Below are 22,021 nucleotides of genomic sequence, written 5' to 3'. Positions count from 1 at the left end.
CAATTTCAACACATTTCTGAAATGTTTTTTTTAGTTTACTGCCAGTTCTTGTACGTCTTGACTTTCTTTGTCTTCTTCTGGCGCACCTTTCATGGTTATGATTCATGATGATGATGGTGGCAAACCACCAACATTCTCGCAGCTCGGCCGCATCTTTTAACTGAGCATCGTGCACCAACTGCAGCAACGCCTGTGCAAGCTTATTCTCCCCTCACCCAACGGGTGTAGTTTTAAGGTGACTCTTGCTTGAGTGCAGCCTTTCTTAGCATCACAACTGTGATCGTCCGCGTTTCAGAACTCATCCGAAGGAGGGGTCGAGCAACTGTCAGAGCCACAGGAGCCACCCAATTGGGGAACATTAATTGGTCGATTTTTGTCAATATGCAAGCGCAGCTAATGAATTATGTAAATGCCACACAGGGCGAAGTCTCCGAAAAGATGCATGGTGCGCCAGTAATATAGAGGGGAAGGGGGCAGAAGCACAATGCAGTTAATGCGCCTGTGTCTAGGCGAAAGTTAGACTTCAGGGTTAGTGGCGCTCGCTAGGGTTTGACGGAAGGATTTGATTGATTTTATGTATTCCTCATGTGCCTGGCGGCAAATACTCCCTGCTGGAGAAACACTCCCTGTTCGTTTGGTAGTCATTAAGTATGAAAGACGGCATTACTTCTTTTAGGAAATTAGATTGCTCGAGTGCATCTTAAAACGTTTGAACCAACCGATGCCGAACAAATCGTTACAAGATCTACAGCGTCTAATATTGCGTTCGCTAGGATCACTGAAGCGCGTTTTGGGAGAATGTTGAGCACATTTTTTTTTCCGTGGCGCTCGCTTTCAGTCAGACCGGTGATCAAGAAGACGAAGTGCGCCACATCAGCACGCGCGGCTGTTCTTTTGGGCCGAGAACGCGCTTTGCGTTGCGTGAAAACTATGGAACGCGCCGGCGGTGGCGACGTGCCGACTGCTTTCTCAGCGGGCAAGGGGAAAGCTTCGGGCCGAGGGCGCGGTAAGCCGGCGCGTACGGGACCCGCAGTGGGACCACCTTCGAACCAGCCCACCGCCCCTGTCGCAGCGGCACTGCAGTCATCGGACCCCGAGCAACGCACTGCTGCGAACCGCCCGTCACAGTATGGCCAAGGAGACGAGCAGCCCGTACCTAAAGAGGTGAGGCCGCGATCATGCCAAGTCCTTCGGAGGAATTCGCATCGCGTGTAGTGTACGGCGGGTACGGACGATGTCCTCTCGGCTAGTAAAGTAGCCTCTGGGCAAACAATCCGAATCCGGACAGGTATACGGGTCGGTATAAGTCGAGGAGGCGGCGGAAAGGAGGCGAGAGGTTTTGTTTGCTAGCTAACGTTCTCGCTATGATTGAGTGATTTTCTACGCCCGTATTAAACAATTATCGTGCCACGCATTCTTTGGCTCCAGCCAGACATGTGCGGTAGGTAGATTAGCGAGAACGTTACTGCGTCGTCTTTTTTTCATGGAGATCTCGCCCACTTTGGCAATCGATGTAAACGAAACTCTGGTAATCCGACAGCACGAAACGGCGCATCCCTGCTAAAGACGTGTGGCGGAGTTAGCGCTTTCGTGAACCTGGCCGGCGAAGAAACGCGACACAGCGCCGCCCGAGAACCTTCGGACGCCACGAAGCTTTCGCGCGAGAGCACGTCCCATGTGGAACGGAAGCGGACGCGGCCATGTGGGCTTACCTGCTGCCGCGTTCTACGAGACGTGGGGCGCGCGCACTGATTGCAGCAAAGGGCTACGTGGCGCAGGAGACGCTCGGGCGCGGTTGTGGCCTAATTTTTAGTTGGACTGTCGCGCTGGGGCTCTGAGGCTCGGCACAACACCAGACTGCTCGTGCTGCTTAAAATAATCAAGAAAGAACGAGGAACCGTTGCCGCGTAAGTGTAAATATTGCAATCCCACAAGACTTAACGCAACGCACCCGGCTGTGCAGCAGGGCGTTCTCGCAATATGCTGCTGGATATTGAAAGATTACACGGCGTTTATTGTTTTGCTTTACAGTGAGACCCATTCCTCAGTACTTACACTGTAATTCTTGTGGCGCGATTGCTTGTAGGTGAAAGAAGAAGCAAACGAGAAAACCGAGACTTCTAAACCCTTTCGACGCACAGGCTTTCCTTCAAAGAACGTCAAGATCGACACGCAGATGACGAAGCGTTCAGGTAAGAGCTAATAAACACCCACGTTGCGATTCTTACCTTGAACCAACTTTTATGTTTTGTACCGAATGCATTGGAGTAAATGACACCTGTTGTGGGAGGACAACGAAAACTATGATGAAACGGGAGTCAACACGGCAGGAAATGCTGGAAGTGTAGGAAGTGTTCTTCCTCCTTGATGCGTTCTAGCTGAAATTAACACTTTACAGGCCGTATTAGAGCTAACAAAAGCCTAGCTATATAAAAATTCAAGTACGTATGAAGGTTGTTTCAAGAGTAAACAATTTCTTTGAAATAAACAGTGTCGCTTTTGCAGACCAGGTTTAAGGTGAGGCAGACATTGTAGCTAATGACGTATAAGAACACTTTCTGACACAAATTTTTCCCCCTTTGAAAAAGCCTTCGGGGCAGTTACTGGCTATATATGGCAAGTGTTAGAGCAGCCACATATTATTCCTGCCTCATTTTTGAAGGTCTGAAGAATGACTCCAATTAAAAAAATTATGGGGTTTAACGTGCCAAAACCACTTTCTGATTATGAGGCACGCCGTAGTGGAGGACTCCGGAAATTTCGACCACCTGGGGATCTTTAACGTGCACCTAAATCTAAGTACACGGGTGTTTTCGCATTTCGCCCCCATCGAAATGCGGCCGCCGTGGCCGGGGAATCACTCCAATTGTCGACATATAGTCACAACCAAACTTCGACGCTCAATACATTGCGGCAGCGGTGACAAGGGAGCGCCACTATTGTCTCCCAGATAATGACAAGGATAAAATGCGTCACGAATTCTGTGTGATGACGTTTAAGCTACGTTCACACTTGGTCTTGGAGCAGGCGGAAGCGGAAAAAACTTGACAAAATCCGCCCGCCTAGGCGGGAAAACTGGGGGAAACCAGGCGGTGAAAAAATTGGTCTCGGACCAATTTTTTCGCTGCGGCGAAGCGGAAAACGGCTCCGCTTACCGGAAGCTTCACTAGCATGTAAACATCCGGTCGTAAAATTTAACATTTTCCGTTGTTCATTGTCTATTTTTAGGAAAAGCAACTAGCTAAAACTATCGAAACTATGTCGTTTATTTTCCATGGTAGACGAATGTTAAAAGCGGTTAAATGATAGCTTTTAGTAACGGATGGGTCAATGAATGAACGGATGTCCTGAAATAGTGTGATGAGCAGCGCCACCACGCGGACAAACGTACGCAAACTGAATGGATGCGGGCGAAAGCGGCAGTGGTTTCCGCTGCAGTGGCAAAACAAATGTGAACATCTTGTACATGCGCGGAAAAGATTTTCCGGCCGCTTTGGCTTTTCCACCCGTTTGCGGTTTCCCAAGTGTGAAGGTAGCCTTAGCGGCAGATAGAATATGGCATGTTGCACTAGATGTTTTCTATGTTAAGCGTGCCCTATTAGTATTTGTCGCGATAAATTTAAGACTTCCTCGCGGTTTTTCTGATGCGGTGTTCTCGTCTGTCTTGATAGCGGGTACGCATGTGGCTAGGATAAACGTTTTTTCTTGGGGGGGGGGGGGGAGGGGGGAGAGGGGCGGGGGCTGGAGGGAGAGGCGGAGGGGATATATTAAGGGAGCGGTCTCTCTTGACCCGAACAATATATTATCTAGGCAAAATAAAATAAAATAAATAGGAATTAAAAAAAGCGTGCTAAAACCCCACAAATACGGAACGTGAACCACTTGATTGAAATTAAAATACATTCACGTGTGTCTAAAATCAACGTAATTCAATCTATGTGTTCTGGGTGGCGTAATGTTCTGTATGCGTCATGCGGCTTATAATGAAATGTAATTTAAAAGCCTATTACACTGGAAGTGTCCAATGTGCTTCGATAAATTCTAGCATAAATGACATGTGCAATGGTTAGAGAAGTAAAGTTATGAAGGAGCATAAATTATGGATGAAATAGGTATTCGCCGATGTGGCATCTCTGTCTGCTAATAACCGGTTTGTGAATGCACTGGACAACGGGAGAAGGTCCACATACTGATGAATTATGCCGTCAGCGTTCAGGCAAACAAGCGGAAGCAGCGATTACCATGTAGATGAAGGTTCAAGCATAAATAGTATTTTATTCAACGTTGTGAGAATCCAAGCACTAAACATTTTGGCCCAATATGTTAAGCCCTTAGAAGGCCGAATGATGATTCTTATATATCGAGCCTACATCTAGTGTTGTGCTTTTGAAGGTTTCAGAGGGCGTCAACGACACTGCTGCTACGGTATTTTCAAGATCTTCGGCAAGATGTGGTTTTGGCCCTTTATAAAACTTTGCTTCCCACCTCGATTTGCATACATGAGCGCGGAGACAAATTCGTCGACGCTGTTTGAAACTCCATGAATGAACATGGCAGTGAGCACGCGAACTCGCTCTGCAGCCACCCAGTTGAGCATATTGTCAGTATAGTCTGAAATGCTGGTGGAAAGACAATCTCCATCTTTTGAAAGCTACGCACCAACTAGCACCCCACAACATCTTTTACTACAATAACGTCACCGAACGAGCACAGGCACGTGGACCATTCAAAACCCTCATGCCAAAGTAACTCATGCGCTCAGAGGTGGCCGGTGCGTTACGCGATCCAAAGGGCATAATTTTGAACTGGAAAAGACTATCGGGTGTCATAAATTCAGTCTTTTCTCTGTCCATATCGTCGACGGCGATCTGCCAGTATCCAAATCGAAGGTCTATAGAGGAGAAGCAGCTGACACCATATAGACAGTAAAGGTCCTCGCAGATTCGTGGCAGCGGGTACCCATATTGCTCAAGTTACTTTATTCCGATGGCGGCAATCCACGCAGAAGCTCCATGTCCCGTCTTTCTTCTTAGCAAACACTACTGGTAACGCCCACGGACTCGAAGGAGGCTTAGTAATGTTTTTTTATCAAGAATTTTGTTAAACGCAGTTTGAATTACCTGACAATTCGATAGAGATACTGGATACGGTCTACGGTGAATATGAACAGCATCGCCAGTATTGACATTATGTTTGAGGGCAAGAGTCTGGCCTAAGAAGCGATTGCGAAAGTCTAAAAGTTCGCTGTAGGAAAACAGAACGCAGTAGAGGTCTTCAGTTCATGTATGTAAAAGCTCCATTGCTATCATTTTCTGATACTTGGGGATCAGCAGAAGGTGCAGACTTTGGAGAACTGGTAGGCTCAGGCGAAGCATCGGGTAAGAGAGCCGTCACATGGTAATCTAAATGCTCAAATTGCGCGAGGCAAGCTGCTTGAGGCACAATTAGCTTGGTTAAACCAAAACTTACGATGTAAGTCGCGTTGCCCTTGATAAAGCTGTGTAACGTACGGTGGCATTATGCTGTAGTAGAATGTCGGGCAGCGGAGTTAAGGCGCTGAGACGAGAAGCCACGGGGCTGGGATGAAGGAGACTGACGAAGTCACGGTGACGGCGAGCGGTTGTGACGGTTGTGACGAATATTCGGAGCAGGGGCGTCAGTGGCAGTACGATCCTGATGAGAAGCATATGGAGCAGTAGAGGTGCAGAATCACGGAGATGTGCGCCGTTGTGTGTCGGAGATGCCGTTGGCCATCGGTCGCCGCAGTGACGAGCGACGTGGCCAATGCGGAAGTAATGGAAGTAGATGGACCTGTTGGTAGAGGTGCGCCATTCAGACGGGTTGCGGGATGTGGCGGATGTGGAGGAGGGTCGCGAGAGAAGTGCAGCACGCTTTGTACGTGGGTCAACGAGCACACGGAGGTGAAACCCATGTTGTTAAATTCCTGTGTGACAACAAGCTCGATCATAGCAACCGTGGCTGATGATGAATCGGTGGGCATCGCTGAGTTGAATGGCGGATAGGCGGCCTCGAGCTCGCGGCGAACGACGGAAGTTACGTTGCCACATGAGATTGACTGGCGAGGATGGCCCTCTGGAGTGGACGCGGCAGGATTATTTGGCAGGCGCACCACGTGGGGCGTAACACGTCGGCTCTTAGCTTGGTAGAAGCGGCGACATTCTTCGATGATGGCGTGTATAGCAGGAACGTTTCCGAAAAGCAGTAAGGTGAAGGCGTCGTCTGCGATATTCTTTAATATGTGCGCCACGTTGTCTCTGTCTGGCGTCTCCTCCTCTTTGCGGGAAAAATCCAGGACGTCTTGTATAATAAGGCTGATTTTTTGGCTAGTTGGTACGGTTGACTCATAATGGCAAAGCCTTTAGCGCAAGTCAAAACGACAGGGACGTGACAGAGACACAGGACAGCGCTAACTTTCAGCTGACGTTTATTGAAACACAGAGGCAGATATACAGCGAAGCAAGTATAAAGAGATACAAAATATACAAAAATACCTAAGATAAATCATACTCTACGCATGCACACGCCATTGCCGTCGAGGAACGACATTTCCTTGTCAGAAAGATTAACTGAAGATGTACTCACACAATCTGCTCCCTTTTTGCGAATTAGCCGGGCTTCGATTACTTCACGCATGCAGCGGTCTTTGCTTCTGGCCTCCACTGTGCATGCACCGAACATTGGATTGCACGTTTAGCTGGGACAATCATGGAAATGTTCAGAAATGTTGCCGTCCCTTGGTTTTGCAACATTTCGCTTGTGTTCTGCAAGCCTTTCCTTGAGGCTCCTGCCAGTTGGCCCTATGTATACCCGAGCACAAGTTAACGGAATACCGTAAACCACCCCTTGCGAGCACTCCACACACTTCTTTCTAGACTTCACTTTACATCCCCTTGATCATTTAGGAAAAGGGTCCATCAACTTGCTCAACTTTGATAGCTTGTGCTCCGCAACTGTTGTCTTATGTACGGCGAGTGTCCGGACGTGCAGCGGTGGGTGAAAGGGTTGCTTGCATTTTCGATGGCTTGGATGTGTTGCGCCACAACAAGCCCAACGTGCCCAAACTGCCTATGAGCAAAGTGACTGAATATCTGGGCGAAAATTACCTTTGTGTTATTCCCGCTGACAAAGAGGGGGATTTGTCATTTTATCACGTCAGTTTACCAGCAAAACAAGGGATGCTATCACGCCTCTGTTCAACAAGCAGCGGAAAGTCACATTATCCAAGGTGAAGACAAAAGCAATAAAACTGTGCAATAGCGTTAACCTTGACCTTCTAGCTAAGCATGTAGATAATAGCTAAAGAAACAGTTTGCAGGTATTGTTTTCCGCGAACTCTCACAAAGTGGGATGCCCTCCAAGGGTAATCATTTCTTAATGTGATTCCTGGCAGAAGACTGTTGCCAGTCTTCTGAAAGAAAAATTAAATCTCTTGGACATCAACGATACCTTTTGTGGTAAAGAATTCAGAAAGTGTTGTAGAATTTTTAACAGATGATTCCGACAAGCACATGACTGCCATGTCTATAGACGTAAAAGATCTGGATTATTCGCTCCCTCACGACCAAGTGCTTGCTTGTGTGGAAGACAGCATCGATTGCTTTGGGTCTGTCACGTTTCAGGATGCTGCTGGTGTATCAGTGGCAGGGTACATGGAGCTTTAACAATTTTATCTAAACTCGACCTATGTGGAATGGGATCATGGTGTATGTTTACAGAAACGTGGTTTCTGCATAGGGTCTTGCATAGCGCCGGTTCTTAGCGATTTGTTTTTAGCTCACCGTGACAGGGCGGTAGCCACCCATCTACAAGATTTTAAGGTTTTAAAGGTATTTAGATGTTTAATTTTGATATACAACAGCATAGAGAGCGTTGGACATGACCTTATCCTTTTTAAGACTTTTTAGGCACCATTTTAAGCCACTTGATTTGGCCCATGAACTACCGGCTGACAACAAATTGCAATTTTAGATTTAATATTAATTTTCTTAGAAACCCACATAAGCTGGTATACCACCGCAGGGCTAACGAACCACTATTTCTGTATTCATCATCCTACTAGAGGATTGTTAACGGGCAATTGTGAACGTGTGCTTCACCATCGCCATGAAAAAACATATCCTGTCATGATACCCGTCAGCCTGAGCGAGCAAGCCCGTCGGTTTTCTGCGGCTGGTTATACCAACGATGTGCTTGTTTTCGTGGCGGAAGGCTTGGCGAAGATGTGCAACAAGAGTCACTGCAAACAATCCACCGAAAGAAAAAAGATGGTGGTGATTCCGTACATGCACGGAATCTCCCATAGGCTGAAGGGGGTTGCCAATAAGGCGAATGTGAAGTTGACATTCTCTGCCCCAGACAAGCAATCAAAGCTGTGTAAGTAGATGGAACCTTTTCCTAAAGGATCAAGGGGATTAAAGTGAAGCATAGAAACAAGTTTCTGGAGTGCTCGCAAGGGGTGGCTTACGGTATTCCGTTAACTTGTGGTCGGGTATACATAGGGCAAACTGGCAGATGCCGCAACGAAAGGCTTGCAGAACACAAGCGAAATGTGGCAAAACCAAGGGACGGGAACCTTTCTGAACATTGCCATGATTGTCCCAGCAAAACGTGCAAACAAATTTTCGGCGCATGCACAGTGGAAGCCAGAAGCAGACCACTGCATGCGTCAAGTTCGTAGCCCGGCTAATTCGAAAAAAGGGAACAGACTGTGTTAGGACACCTTCAATTAATCTTTCTGACAAGCAAATCGCGTTCCTGGACAGTAACGACGTGCGCATAGATAGAGTGTGACTTATCTTTTGTATTTCTTTATGTTTTGTATCTTTCCATGCCTGCTTCGCTATTTATCTGCCTCGGTGTTTCAATAAACGTCAGTTGAAAGTTAGCGCTGTCCTGTGTCTCTGTCACGTCCCTGTCATTTCGAGTGGCGCTGAAGGCTTTGCCATTATCAGTAAAACGTCTGGTATGTATGTGTGGTAGGGCTCGGTGGCGCCATGTGCAAGCGTCGCAAGGGCCTTTTTTGTTGCAACCGTGCATCCAAAGGGGTCGCCGAATAGTTCGCGAAGTTTTTGATTGAAAATGTCCCAGCTTGTGAATTCGCCTTTGTGGGTTCGGTACCACACGCGTGGGGTGTCACTCTGGTAAAAAACGGCGTTAGCGGGCATGATCGCTGGATCCCCCCTGCTATTAGTGCGGACGCGTTCATACAGGTTGATCCGCTCTTCGATGTCAATGCCGTCCAAGCTCGAATGCAGACCAGGGTGGTGAGCGTGGGATAGCGTTATGACTGAAGCAGTCCGAAGAATTGTAGCCGACGCTTAGAGGGTCTCAGCTCTCGGAGGCATGGTTGCAAACTCGATGTATCGACCGCTGCGGGCAGCCGTGGCGAGGACGGGGATCGCGAACCTCCATTAAAATGTTACCTGTGGGGTGAGACAAAGGAAATAACTACTGCGCATTTGCGAGAGCGTGCGGGATAAGAAAGGGCAGATTGGGTGAGGGAACCAACGCGCGGTAATGACATCTTAGTCGAAATCAAGAAAAAGCAATGGGCATCGGCAGGACATGTACTGAGGAGGGAAGATAACCGATGGTCATTAAGGGTTACGGACTGGATTCCAAGCGAAGGGAAGCGTAGCAGGGGGCGGCAGAAAGTTAGGTAAGCAGATATTAGGAAGTTTGCAGTGACAACATGGCCACAATTAGTACATGACCGGGGTAGTTGGAGAAGTATGGGAGAGGCCTTTGCCCTGGAGTGGGCGTAACCAGACTGATGAAGATGATGATTTGCGAGAACAGCGCATGCCGTGGCCTAGGTAGAAACCAGCTCGTGTCCAGCCCACATGTCCGTCTTCGTGTTCCTTTGCGGCGTGTCTCTTAAGCGTCGTTTGTATCGCAACTATATACTTCCCGAGTGACGAGAAACTGCTTATTCAGTAACTGTTGTCAAAGGGAGTGTTGCCGTTGTTGTGAATGTGTGAAACTTTGGTGAACCAATCACTTTCGCAATCAACTACATCTCTGCCTCTGTTGCACCACGTGGCGGTTCTTCTACTTGCGTGGCCTGCCATTTTCTCTTGCCATACCCGTCGTCCCGATATAATATAGGGATATTACCACTACCACATCCTTGAAGAAAAATTAAAAAGCGCCGAGGCAAAGCGTGCACTTCGCAGCGTGCTTGCATGGCACAAACTGCAAGCTCCTCAGTGTTTTTGGGTGGCTGGTCAGATAATCAATATCAGGAATACACATGTATCGCCTGTAGCACTCCATTGCAGTACTATAAGAATATTTGATCCGCTATTTGTGTGTGCCAACCACATGTGGAACAACGCACTTCGCTTGTAGCTTGGCCGTTCTGTCTTGAAATGCTCAAAACATTTTTATATTCCGTCTCCAGTCTTTTACACCAGGGAAACGGCTCTCTAATGCCGCAATAGTGTCGATAGATGTGTTGTGCAGATGCAAGGACAAGTTATAGATCTCACTAACAGGGAGTGTGTGACAAAAGTGAAGTTGTAGGCACGTTCGTGGAAAGAACATGCGCGAGGAGGAGGAGGAGGAATGAACGTTTATTGTAAGAAACAGCGAGAAAGTGTCCTTTCTTCGCCCTAGGTGGGCGGCTCTCTTAGTCCAGAAAGCCGTTGGCTAATGCTGCATCCCGGGCCCGGTCCACCAGACTTCGCTGATCTTCCAGGCTCTGTGCCCTTAACATTGCCTCCCACGTTTCTTCGATCGCTTGTAGCGGTTCTGAGGCATCATCTTCACTGTTTTTCTCGCGGTGCGGGCACACCAGCACCATGTGTGGGAGCGTGTCTGGTACGTCACAATACCGGCATAGGTATGAGAATTTGGTGGGGTGCATTCGGTGCATGATAATTCCATGTACATACGTACTTGTTTGTAGTCTGCGGAGGGCGGTGGCTTCTTCTTTGCTTAATTTTGGATGAGGTGGAGGATATTGTCTTCTTTCCAGTCGGTAATGTTGCAATATTACGGCGTAGTTGATGGGAATGTCCTCCACCCTCGTCGCTTTCCGGAGACCGTGCGGTAGGAAATCCCGGCTGGTATGCTCTCGGGCGACAGCATGTGCTGCATCGTTTCCTGCCAGGTGTTCGTGGCCTGGGGTCCATGCGACGTAGGTGTCGGGTAGTTCTTGGCGTCTTGTTATTTCTTTGAGAATCTTCACTGCTGTGGCAGAAATTCGGCCTTTTCGTAAGTTTCTACATGCCGTTTGCGAGTCGCTCAAGATGATTGCTGTGTCTTTGCATGTGGCGATGCCGAGGACGATGGCCACTTCCTCCGCCATTTCTGGATTTCTGGCCGGTATGGTGGCAGCGATTAGCTCCTTCCCTTGGTTGTTGGTCACGGTAATTGCGTATGCTCGTCTACCTGGGTATTTTGCCGCATCTGTATATCTCGTGTTAGGGTTCTTTGAGTATTTCTTGCTAAGCGCTCTAACTCTTGCTTGTCTTCTGTCTTTGTGGTATGTTGAATGCATGTTGCGAGGTATTGGAGCGACTGAGATAGAGTCACGAAGAAGTGGCGGCAATCGAGCGTTCGCGTCTGAGTCTGCTATGAAGTTTTTGCAGTATGCGAGCTTGCGAAGTACTGCTCTGCCTGTTTGAGTCAGCTTAAGGCATTCCAGCTGGCTGGCTCTGTGTGCTTCGCTCATTTCTTCCCAGGTGTAATGGAGGCCAAGTTTGAGGAGTGTCGTGGTTGAGGTCGTACTGGGGAGTCCTAGTGCGCTCTTGATTGCTTTTCTGATGATGATGAGTTTTTCAATTTCAGCTTTCTTGAGGAGTAGATACGGGGGGCCATATGTGATCCTGCTTATAAGGAGTGCTTGGATTAATTAGACGGTTTCTTGCTCTTTAAGTCCTCTTCTCTGGGTGGTTATACGCCGAATGAGATGGGTTACTTGTGTTAGGGTCTTCTGAAGTTTCGGAAGTGTAGCTGCCCCAGAACCGTCTTTATGTATTGTGAGGCCAAGGACGCGGAGGGAGCCAACTTGAGGGATATCGATTCCATTGAGTCTGACGTTGGGATCTGGAGCGACGTAGGCTGGTGGTCTTCCCCGGGTCCTTGCCTTGAGTATAAGTAGCTCTGATTTTTCGGGGGCGCACTGGAGACCGCATTTTGAGAGGTACTGTTCTATCTGATCGATTGCCTCTTGGAGAATAGTTTGCTGTTGGCCGGTTGTGGACGCTTTTGTCCATAACGTTATATCGTCGGCGTATATTGCATGGCTTAAATCTTCGATGCCATCGAGTCGTTGTGGGAGCTTAATCATTGCGAGATTGAACAGCAAAGGTGAAATGACTGACCCTTGTGGAGTTCCTTTGTTGGGCATTTCGAACTTGTCGCTTCGGATGTTGCCTATACCCACCGTAGCCGTGCGATCTTTGAGAAAGTCGTGTACGTATTGGTAGGTCCGGATTCCGCAGTTTGTATCTTGGAGATTTTGGAGGATTGCTTCATGCTTCACATTATCGAAGGCTCCTTTTACATCTATTCTTAAAATAGAGAACTTTTTGTGGCGTTCTAGGTGGTCCAAGAGGTCTTCCTTGAGCTGTAGTAGTATATCTTGTGCTGAGAGGAGCTGTCGAAAGCCAAACATTGTGTCGGGCATGAGTCCTGAGTCTTCGAGGTATGTGGTGAGGCGATCGTGAACCATGTGTTCGAGCAGCTTTCCATCGCAGGAAGTAAGCGACATTGGCCGTAGGTTGCTGATTTGTAGTGGCTTGTTGTGTTTTGGGATCATAATTACTTTTGCGTGCTTCCATTCTGCTGGGAGCACACCTTTTTCCCAGCACTTATTCAAGTAGTCGAGGAGTCCATTTAGGGCCTTGTCTGGGAGGTTTCGTAGGATCTTGTTGGTCACCTTGTCATTTCCTGGCGATGTGTTACGGGTCAATTTGGCAAGGGCGGCATGGAGTTCAGGAAGCGTGAAAGGGCCATCGAGGGTGAGATTTGGTTCGCCTTTGTACGGTCGGGGATCGGTAACCTTGGGGGCATTGTCTCCGACAAGCTTACGCTTGACTTCTTCCAGAATTTGTTTTTCTGTTCCTGGATGGGAGTTAATGATTTTCTTGAGGTCATGTCTTTGCTGGGTCTTGGTTCAGGTGGTAGCTAGAAGGGCTCGCAGTATATGCCAGGTCTTCTTCGTGCTGAGTGTGCCTTGAAGTTGGTCGCACAGTTTATGCCAATTCTGTCTGCTGAGCTGATCTCCGTATTCTTCTGCTTGCTTTGTTATGTGAGCGATCCGTCCCTGCAGTTTGCGGTTAAGTTTCATTTTTTTCCACCGCCTCAGTAGTCCTCTTCTGGCATCCCAAAGATGTGGGAGGTGAGAGTCTACGGCCCGCGTGTCCATCGTGAGTTGGATGACTTTAGTGTGCTTCTCCGCCGTCTTGACCACTTCGGTGAGCCACTCTTCAATGTTTTGGATGTTTTCTTCTATGTCATGTTCTCGGAAGGCCTTCCAATCCTTCAGCTTTGCCGTTCCTGTTCTACTCGGCTTCTTATGGTGCAGGATTTCAAGCTGAAGGATGTGGTGGTCGCTGCCGAGATCTTCTTCCAGTCGGGTCCATTCCGCCTTGGATATTCCTACTGTAAAGGTGAGGTCGGGATTTGTATCCCAGGACACACTGTTGCCTATTCGAGTCGGTAGTTTAGGATAATTCCAGAGGGTGAGGTGATATTGTTGCGCCGAATCGTGCACTCGCGCACCTTTCTTGGTCGTGTGCTGGTAACCCCATGCTTTGTGGGGGGCAATAAAATCCCCAATTATTACGAGTTTATGTCCTTTAGATCGTTTTCTGGCTTGCGTGATGAAGTTTACAAAGTCGGATAACGGATCCCTGGGTGGGCTATATAAGCATAGTACGTATAGTCTTTGGTGTGTCTTCTTCTCAGGTAGCACTTCCACTAGGGTGTGTTCCACGGTTGTTCCCTGAATTGTGTGATCCTGCGTGGTGAGATTTTTCTTCGTCAGGATGGCTGTTCTGTGAGATCCGGTGTGTGTATCATATCCCTGTATGCGCAGATTGGTGTAATAAGTTTCTTGGATAGCGATGATATCTGGTTGTTTCAGTTTGGTCAGTTCTTGAAGGTTTGTTCTTTTGGTTCGGATAGAGCGACAGTTCCATTACCACAGCTTCATTGGGAGTTGTGGTAATCTCTTCTTGGTATTGCTCGCCATCTTGTTCGATATCGTTCTTTTCGCCCCGGGCCATGGATTCCGGTCTGGCTGCATTGAGGAGGTCTTTACGTGCTTTCTTGCGAGCCGTGTCGGTGTTGTTGAGTAGCTTTTCTACTGTGGCTTTCGTTACGTGGTTCTGCTTGGCATAGGACATGAAGTTGCTGAGGTCTTGGAGGGTAGAATGGATAGGGGCCAGCTGAGCGGTGAGTTGTTGCAGGAGCTGTTGTGTTATCTCCTTTGCAAAAGTGGCCATGGCCTCCTGTATCTGCTTCCGCACCTCCATTGTTACGATTTCCTTGATTCTTTCTTCCGTAAGGGGCGGTGGGATGTTTGGCATTCCTTGAGGTTTCGAGGCTTGATTGGCGGCGTTTTGTTCTTTGCACCTTTGTATGAGCTTGTCAATGAGGGCTTGCTGATTTTGGAGTTGTGCTCGCAGGTCTCCTTCGGTTTCCGTAGGTTCTTGTGCTCGTGTGTTTCCTCCTGCAGCGTCTGCATACGTGACTCGCTTTTTTGGGTTGTGTGTACGGGATCCAGATCGTGATCTTGTCCGGGGTCCATCGTTTGCTTGACCACTTGTTGATTTGGAGTCACTTCTGGATCTGCGTGGACTGTACACGAGTATGTACACGAGTATGCACACGAGTATGTACACGTGGACTGTACACGAGTCCTTCGAGGCACGCAACTGTGATATCTTGTTTCGGTATCTAATTTTGGTTTCGAATGATTATGACTGCTGGCGCCACTTCGCGCCTAACACTGTAAGTGGGCTTTGATCTATTTCCTTTCCCCGCACTGGAATAAACGCATTCTTTATCTGGTCCCGACTCGAGCAGTCCGGCTCTTCTCGCGCCCGGCCGTTAGGCCTCACGCCGTAGGTCCCGCGTGCGGCCGCCCTCTCTAATGTACTACAAACTGGCGAGGAGGATGAACCCATTCTGCTACCACGGATGCCGGATCCTGCCCGGACGCCGCTAGCGTTGTACCTGTGCCACGTCCGGCTGCGTAGTGCGTTCCCTCGCCATCCCCCTACTACGAACTGGCGATGAGGATGAACGCTCCCATGCTGTCTTGCTGGCGCGGACGCTAGTTCCTGCCCGCACCCTGCTAGCGTTCCACTTGTGCAGCGTCACCCACCGTGGTTCCTCAGTGGCTATGGTGTTGGGCTGCTGAGCACGAGGTCGTGGGATCGAATCCCGGCCACGGCGGCCGCATTTCGATGGAGGCTAAATGCGAAAACACCCGTGTACTTAGATTTAGGTGCGCGTTAAAGAACCCCAGGTGGTCAAAATTTCCGGAGTCCTCCACTACGGCGTGCCTCATAATTAGAAAGTGGTTTTGGCACGTAAAACCCCATAATTTTTTTTGTGCAACGTCCAGCTGCGCATCGCGTTCCGTCGCCATTCACATACTGCAAACTGGCGACGAAATAAACCGTTTGTTCTGCTTGCCTCTGCCGTTCTACTACGGCTCCTATACGGCTACCGCCATGCAAAACGCTACAACTACTACCTCCGTCAACCTCACCGCTGTCAATTATACCCCCATGACCATCCCCATCTTTGTTCCCGAGGCCCATCATGGCGTTTGCACCACCCTTGCCGCCTTTTCTTGCATTACCTCGTACTCCTACGGGACCGTGGTTAACTTGGAAGCGTTCTTTTTGCACGTTTCTCCAGGCGACCAGATGCGACGCACTACAAGACGAGAGGAAGACAGTCATTTTGCTTAGTAAGGTAGTCATTGAGGGGTAGCGTCTCTACTACGACCTGGCGTAGCAAACGGACCTGACAACTGCAACAATCGAAGACATTATTCGCATCTTCGACCGACATTATAAGGGAGGCACAAATCCCCTCATGCATCGTATATATTCAGGGATAGGAAACAACGACGCGGGGAAAACTTCACCACCGCATTACAAAGGCTAGCGTCTGCTTGTGCGTTCGGCGCTTGGCACGACGAGTTCATTCGTGACCAAATCTTGCAAGGCGACGCATCAGCAAGAATACGAGAACGGTTACTCTACGCAGGACGTTCCCTCATACTCATAAGAGCCTAGGAAATCGGACGAAGCGTTGAGCAAGTTCACAAAGAGCTTGAAGTTTTCAACGGCTCGCACGTCCATCGCGTCTCAACGCAACGCCAAGATGGCGGCGACAACCGTCTCCTTCCTCGCCCGGGTACGCAAGTTGGCGGTCCCCGCCAGCCTTCTCCCTCGACCCGGCGGGTGGAAGATGGCGCCCGACGGCATGGCGGAAAGTCGCGGCCTGGGAAGGCCGGTCAACATGTAGCCTGGTCCGAATTCCACGAAGCCAGTCGGGACGTCGCAGTCCATTGCTACCGATGTGGTTCATCTCACCCGATCGCATCCGATCCAGACTGTTCGGCCAAGCACGTTACCTGCCGTGCGTGCGGAAAAGCGGTACATTACGCTACAGTTTGCCGTTTGACGAACCGAACGCATCGACATTTCCCGGCTCGAGCGCAGCTTGTTTCCGCTACCACCGATACAGAATCATCCACTGCAGTCCTGTCTGTGCTTGCAATTCAAGCACCGAATTCCCGTACGGCAATAATTCATGCCGAAGTCCTCATTGCGAATACTACGCTCGAGTTGCTGGTGGATACAGGAGCTACGGTGTCGCTGATGAACAGCTCCCTGTAGGAAGAACATTTCAAGAGTTTTTCTGTCTCCTTTGAGTCTTTGACTCGAGAACTATTCGGAGTAAGAAATTTCGCATCCAGGACATTTCTCAGTGCACGTCAAGTACCATAACAAGGCTGCAGTTGTGACATTTCACGTCACGAACGAAGGCACTTCTCTTCTGGGCCTAGATGCCATTCAAGCTTTGGGCATTGACATTCATGGGTTTTTACTCACATGTCAGCAAGTCTCGGGAATTCCAGCTGACCCAAGCGTTCAGCTTTCGTCTCTACCGCACAACGCTCCAACAGGGTCCGCTCACGACGTTCGTCTTCGAGCTTCAGTGCAACCAGTCTCAGCGAAAATGAGTCCTCTACCTCTGGTTCTCCATGAGCAAGTCTCCACCGAACTGCAATGGCTGGAATCAGCCGATATCATCGAACGAGTCTTAGCGTCCTAGTGGATTTCTGCGCTTGCCGGGGTTCGGAAGAAAGACAATTCCATCCGACTTTGCATCGATCTCAGGGATCCCAACAAGACTATCATGATCAACGCCTTTCCACTACCGAGGGCTGACGAACTGTTGCATAGACTCGCTGATGCTACTGTCTTCAGTAAGTTGGACTTAATAGTCCGCTTATCACCAGGTTTTATTGTCCGAGAACAGCCGTGAGCTTACTACGTTCATGACACCTTCCGCTGTTCTGCAGATAATGTCATCTGTTTTAAAAGACTGTCTAGGTACCTTGTGCTGCCTAAGTGATGTTTTGGTTTGGGGCCACACACAAACTGAGCATGATAAAAATCTGGAAACTGCGCTTTCCAGAATCTCAGCTACTGGCATGGAGCTAAATGCAAAGTGTGTATACAGTGTCCCAGAACTCACTTCTCTTGGACATAGGTTCAGTGCAAACGGCATTTCGCCGCTGAAAACAAAAGTGAAGTAAATTGCTGATGCACCGCAGCCAACTCACAAGAAGTCACTGCATTCGTTTCTTTGTCCCACGCGATACTACGCTAAACTGATCCCGCAGTACGCTGAATTGGTAGAACCGCTTAGGAAACTGCTAAAGCAAGAACCACCTTTTGTCTGGGATCAGGATACTGAATACAGCTTCCATACTATTAAGCAAGTGGTTGCATAAGAGTTCAGCTCTTACTCCAAAAATGTTAAGACGTACGTGGACCGTCGTCGCGCAACAAAATGCTCTCAATTTCGTCCAGGAGATTTTGTCCGAGTACGTAACTCGAGAAAGTCCGGTCCTAAATACTCAGGTACATTCAAGATTTACCATAGGACAGGTCGCAATACTTTCAAGCTTGAAAATGGCAAACGTTGGAATGCGTCTAAACTTGTGAAATGCCCTGCACGACAGGATTCTGTTGAAAAAACTGAGAGGAATCATTCCAGTTACCACCCATTTCTTGATGATGGTTTCCCACTTTTTCTTCTAATTTGTACTGGTATAGGGGATACCTTACATTTCTCGTAACGTAAGCGTGCAGTACGCACAACGTCAAGTTCACTACGGTAATGACCGTGATACGAAATCGTTTCTTTGTGCCAGAAGCATTCTACATGTTGCTTATGTCCTATAGTATCCTCACAGGGTTGAATTCGTTGCATTCGTTGCATTCTCGCAGAGTAAACGTGCACTACGCATATTCAATCCATGGCAGCCAAAGAGTTGTCGCGGCTCAGGCTTAGAGCGAATGAGTCACCCTTCCGTGTTACTGAAGGGGGTACATGGACGTTTGCATTGTCGGTTCCTTGTACTCATTGAACTCTTATCATGTATGACGTATGTGCAAGTACGCATCTCTTCCTTGTCCTCCAAGACGTACTTCAGTGCATTTGTGTTCATGAACTTGTATTCATTTTCAGTGTTTTTAAATTGTATGCTTCTCTATTTTAAAAAATGGGAAAAAGAGATGCCTGCTAAAAAACGGAAGCCTGTGATAGGTACATGTACCTGAATTTTTTACTTTATAGAGACAGAGAGAAAAAACTTCATTTTCATGTTGGGTGGTATAGTGGAAAGGCCCTCAGTCCAGAGCCTCGCTTGCGGCATTCTTCAGTGCAGCACTGATAAACGCCGCAAGGTACCGTCGGTCGTCGGCGCTGGCTGCTTCTGTCAGCCACCCGGCTTGGGGTTTAGGGGAAAGATTTGTGGGGGCAGGATGGGGAGGTGGGGGTGGTCCACAGGACCAGAGGATATGGGATGTGTTCGGGTATTCGCCACAGTATCGGCAGGGTGGGGGATCTTCAGGTAAGTGGCCGCGGAGGAGGTGCATTCGCGCTGGTGCAGGGAGTGTTTCAGTCTGGGCTTGACGAATCAGTACACCCTGTTCACGGCTGAGCACTTACTTTGCTGAGCTTGGGGAACTTGCGTCTTGCCTCTTGATATGGCGGCAGAGGCAGGGGAGCCCACCTTTTCGTCTGGGCGGGTCGCGCAATGCAGGGTGCCTGGTTCAAAGTCTCGCAGGCAAGCTGATTAGCTCTTTCATTTCCCGGCAGCCCATCATAACCAGGTATCCAGATGATTTCCAGAGGACCCTGAAGGTGCTCTTGAATAAATGTCGAAATGTGGGCCGGGAGATCGTTGTGAAATAATTTCCTGCAAGCCGCCATGGAATCAGTAAATATGACTCTTGGGTAGGCTGAGTTACTAAGGGGCATGTGTTTGATCGCGGTTGCGATGGCTGTCAGTTCCGCTAAGGTCGGATCTGTCTCTGGGAGTAACTCAGCATGTACAGTTTGGAGGTCGTTATTCACGACTGCTATAGCGGAGCCCTGTGCACCAACGCTAGCGTCAGCGTAGAAGTAAATGCCATCAGGGTGTCTTGCCGTGTACCTCTTGAAGTAGGCAACTCGCTGTCGTCGCCTCTCCTTGCCTCGTTCTGGATTCATATGGCGTGGCAGCGGAGCTACGGTTAGGAGTTCGCGTTGTTTCGGGGGTAGTGGGCGCGTGTTCAGAAGGGGCGCAGCTTCTGGATGATGACCGATGCTATGGAGGATGTGCGTGCCTTGACACGTGCGCTGCAAACGCAGTTCTTGGCGACGACGATGAGTTCTGACTAGTTCCACCACCGTGCTATGGCAACCGATGTCAAGGAGGAGCTTAGTGCTGGCACTAAACGGGATGCCAATGGCCAGCTTTGTCGCCTTCCGGATGAGCGCATCAAGGCGATTGATATTTTGCTGACGGAGATTGGTATAGGGCAGGTGATAGCGCAGGCACGACATAATTAGCGCGTTTCTTAGTTGAAGCATATCCGCTTCTTTCACTCCATTTGCTCAGTTGGAGACCCTACGCATCATGTGCAGCACCTGTTCTCCTTGCCTGAGAAGGTGATGCACCGTCGCAGCGGGACCTCCATCTTTCTTGATATGGAGACCGAGAATCTTAATACATTTTGGTTGGGAAATCGGCACGCTTTCGTTTACAATTTGTACGGTGGGGGGTTTCCATCTTTTGTGATGGACCAGTAGCAACTCAGATTTTTCCGGCGCACATCTAAGGCCAATAGTTTGAACAGCCTCATGCACCCTGTTCATAGCCTGTTGTAGAGTTGCTTGAATATGCCCTGGTGAACTCGTGTTGATCCAGATGGTGATATCATCTGCGTAGATCGCATATTTGATGTCGGGGATGTCTCGTAGCGCTCTATGAACTACGCACATGGCAATATTAAAGGGTGTAGGCGAGATCACGGAACCCTGCGGGATACCTCTCTGCGGATGGGGATACTGTTGAGGTGATGTCGCCTACTCGTAGTGTGTACGTTCGACTCCGTAAGAAGCCCCTAATATAGTTATAAAGCTTGGTTCCGCAGCCAGTAGCTTCGACCTCTTGCAACATAGCATCGTGGTCAACATAGTCAAAAGCTTTCTTGAGGTCTATGACAAGAATAGCTTTAAGTTGAGCGCTGCTTGTTTCCTTCGTGATTTCTTCGTGTACCTGCAGCAGAACGCCTTGAGTAGATAAGTGATGTCTGTATCCAATCAAATTATGGGGTAGGTGTTGTGATTGCTCAAGATGACTAAGAAGTCTGTTAAGCACGATGCGCTCCATTAGCTTACCCACGCATGATGTTAGCGATATTGGACGCAGATTCGCTATGGCTTGGGGCTTGCCAGGCTTAGGAATGAAAATGATGCTGGCTGTCTTCCACTCTTCTGGCAAGCTGCCTGAGTCCCACACATGGTTAATTTGCTGAAGTAAGAATGCATGATCGGCTTCTGTAAGGTTGCGGAGCTGTGTTGTCGTAATTTGGTCTGGTCCTGGCGCTTTATTCGGCTTTGCTTCTGCTAAGGTACGCTGTAGTTCCGCTAATGTGATTGGGCCGGTGAGACCCTCATTTTCTGGCTCTGCGCTTTTGTAGTCGGCATACTGTGGTTGCGCTGGATCCGCAATGTGTGTTGTTATAAGCTCGTTGAATAGGTCGTCGGTATGCTCAAATGTTCGAGCAGCTTTCGCAGCTTATGGGACGTTTCCGTCTTTGTCTGGGTCGGGTCAATGAGTGATCGGATGAGATTCCACGTGGAGCTCATATTCAATGTCATTGAACCTGTTGCACGTACCGTACCACTGTTCACGAGTGAGATGTTCAGTGTAGTGGACGATCTGCTCGTTGAGCGTGTTGATGCGTGAGCGTAGTTTTCGATTGAGCTTATTTCTTTTCCATCTCTTAATGAGGACATGCCGTGCCTCCCAGAGATGAAGAAGATGCTTGTCCGTGCTTGGTTGCTACCACTTCTCTATTATTTCCTTCGTGTGTGACTGGGTTCGTTGCCTGACCATCTCTACCCAATCTTTCAAATGCATGTTTTGGAAGTCTCCTACATGTGTTTTGCGGAACTCATTGCAATCCGTGAGGCGATGCTTGCGCTGGCGTTTTGGGAATCCTTTGATTGGCAGAAATATCTGTATGACAGTGTGGTCACTCGTTAAAGTATCGTGCGTGTTAACCCATTGCGCTGTCAGTCGTCCTTTAATGAAGGCGAGATCGGGCGTGGTATCCCTTTCTACGGAGTTTCCGTGCCGCGTCGGGGAGTTGGCCTCGTTAAGGAGAGTTAGCTGGGCCTGTTGCGTATGGTGTAGTAGGGCGGATCCTTTGGAGGAGTTTTTTGTGTATCCCCATGAAAT

General features: G+C 48.8%; 1 protein-coding gene across 2 annotated transcripts in view; it reads left to right on the top strand.

The window, feature by feature from the left end:
• The first annotated feature begins 852 nt into the window (after nucleotides 1-852).
• LOC126526646 (MIF4G domain-containing protein-like) overlaps nucleotides 853-22,021 on the top strand; it is a 102,527-nt gene continuing 81,358 nt past the window's right edge. Inside the window, exons 1-2 of one of the 2 annotated variants that reach the window (XM_050174513.3) lie at nucleotides 853-1,164; nucleotides 2,087-2,192. In XM_050174513.3, coding sequence (XP_050030470.1) covers nucleotides 931-1,164; nucleotides 2,087-2,192 — 340 coding nt within the window. In that variant the 5' untranslated portion in view covers nucleotides 853-930. Of the gene's footprint in view, nucleotides 1,165-1,761; nucleotides 1,908-2,086; nucleotides 2,193-22,021 lie in introns of those variants that run through there. The other variant, XM_055068328.2, reaches the window with a different exon arrangement.

The sequence above is a fragment of the Dermacentor andersoni genome, chromosome 8 (genome assembly GCF_023375885.2).
Source record: "Dermacentor andersoni chromosome 8, qqDerAnde1_hic_scaffold, whole genome shotgun sequence".
NCBI classification, from domain to species: domain Eukaryota; kingdom Metazoa; phylum Arthropoda; class Arachnida; order Ixodida; family Ixodidae; genus Dermacentor; species Dermacentor andersoni.
Note: the sequence above shows the minus strand (reverse complement) of the source record. Positions and strands in the feature narration are given on the sequence as shown.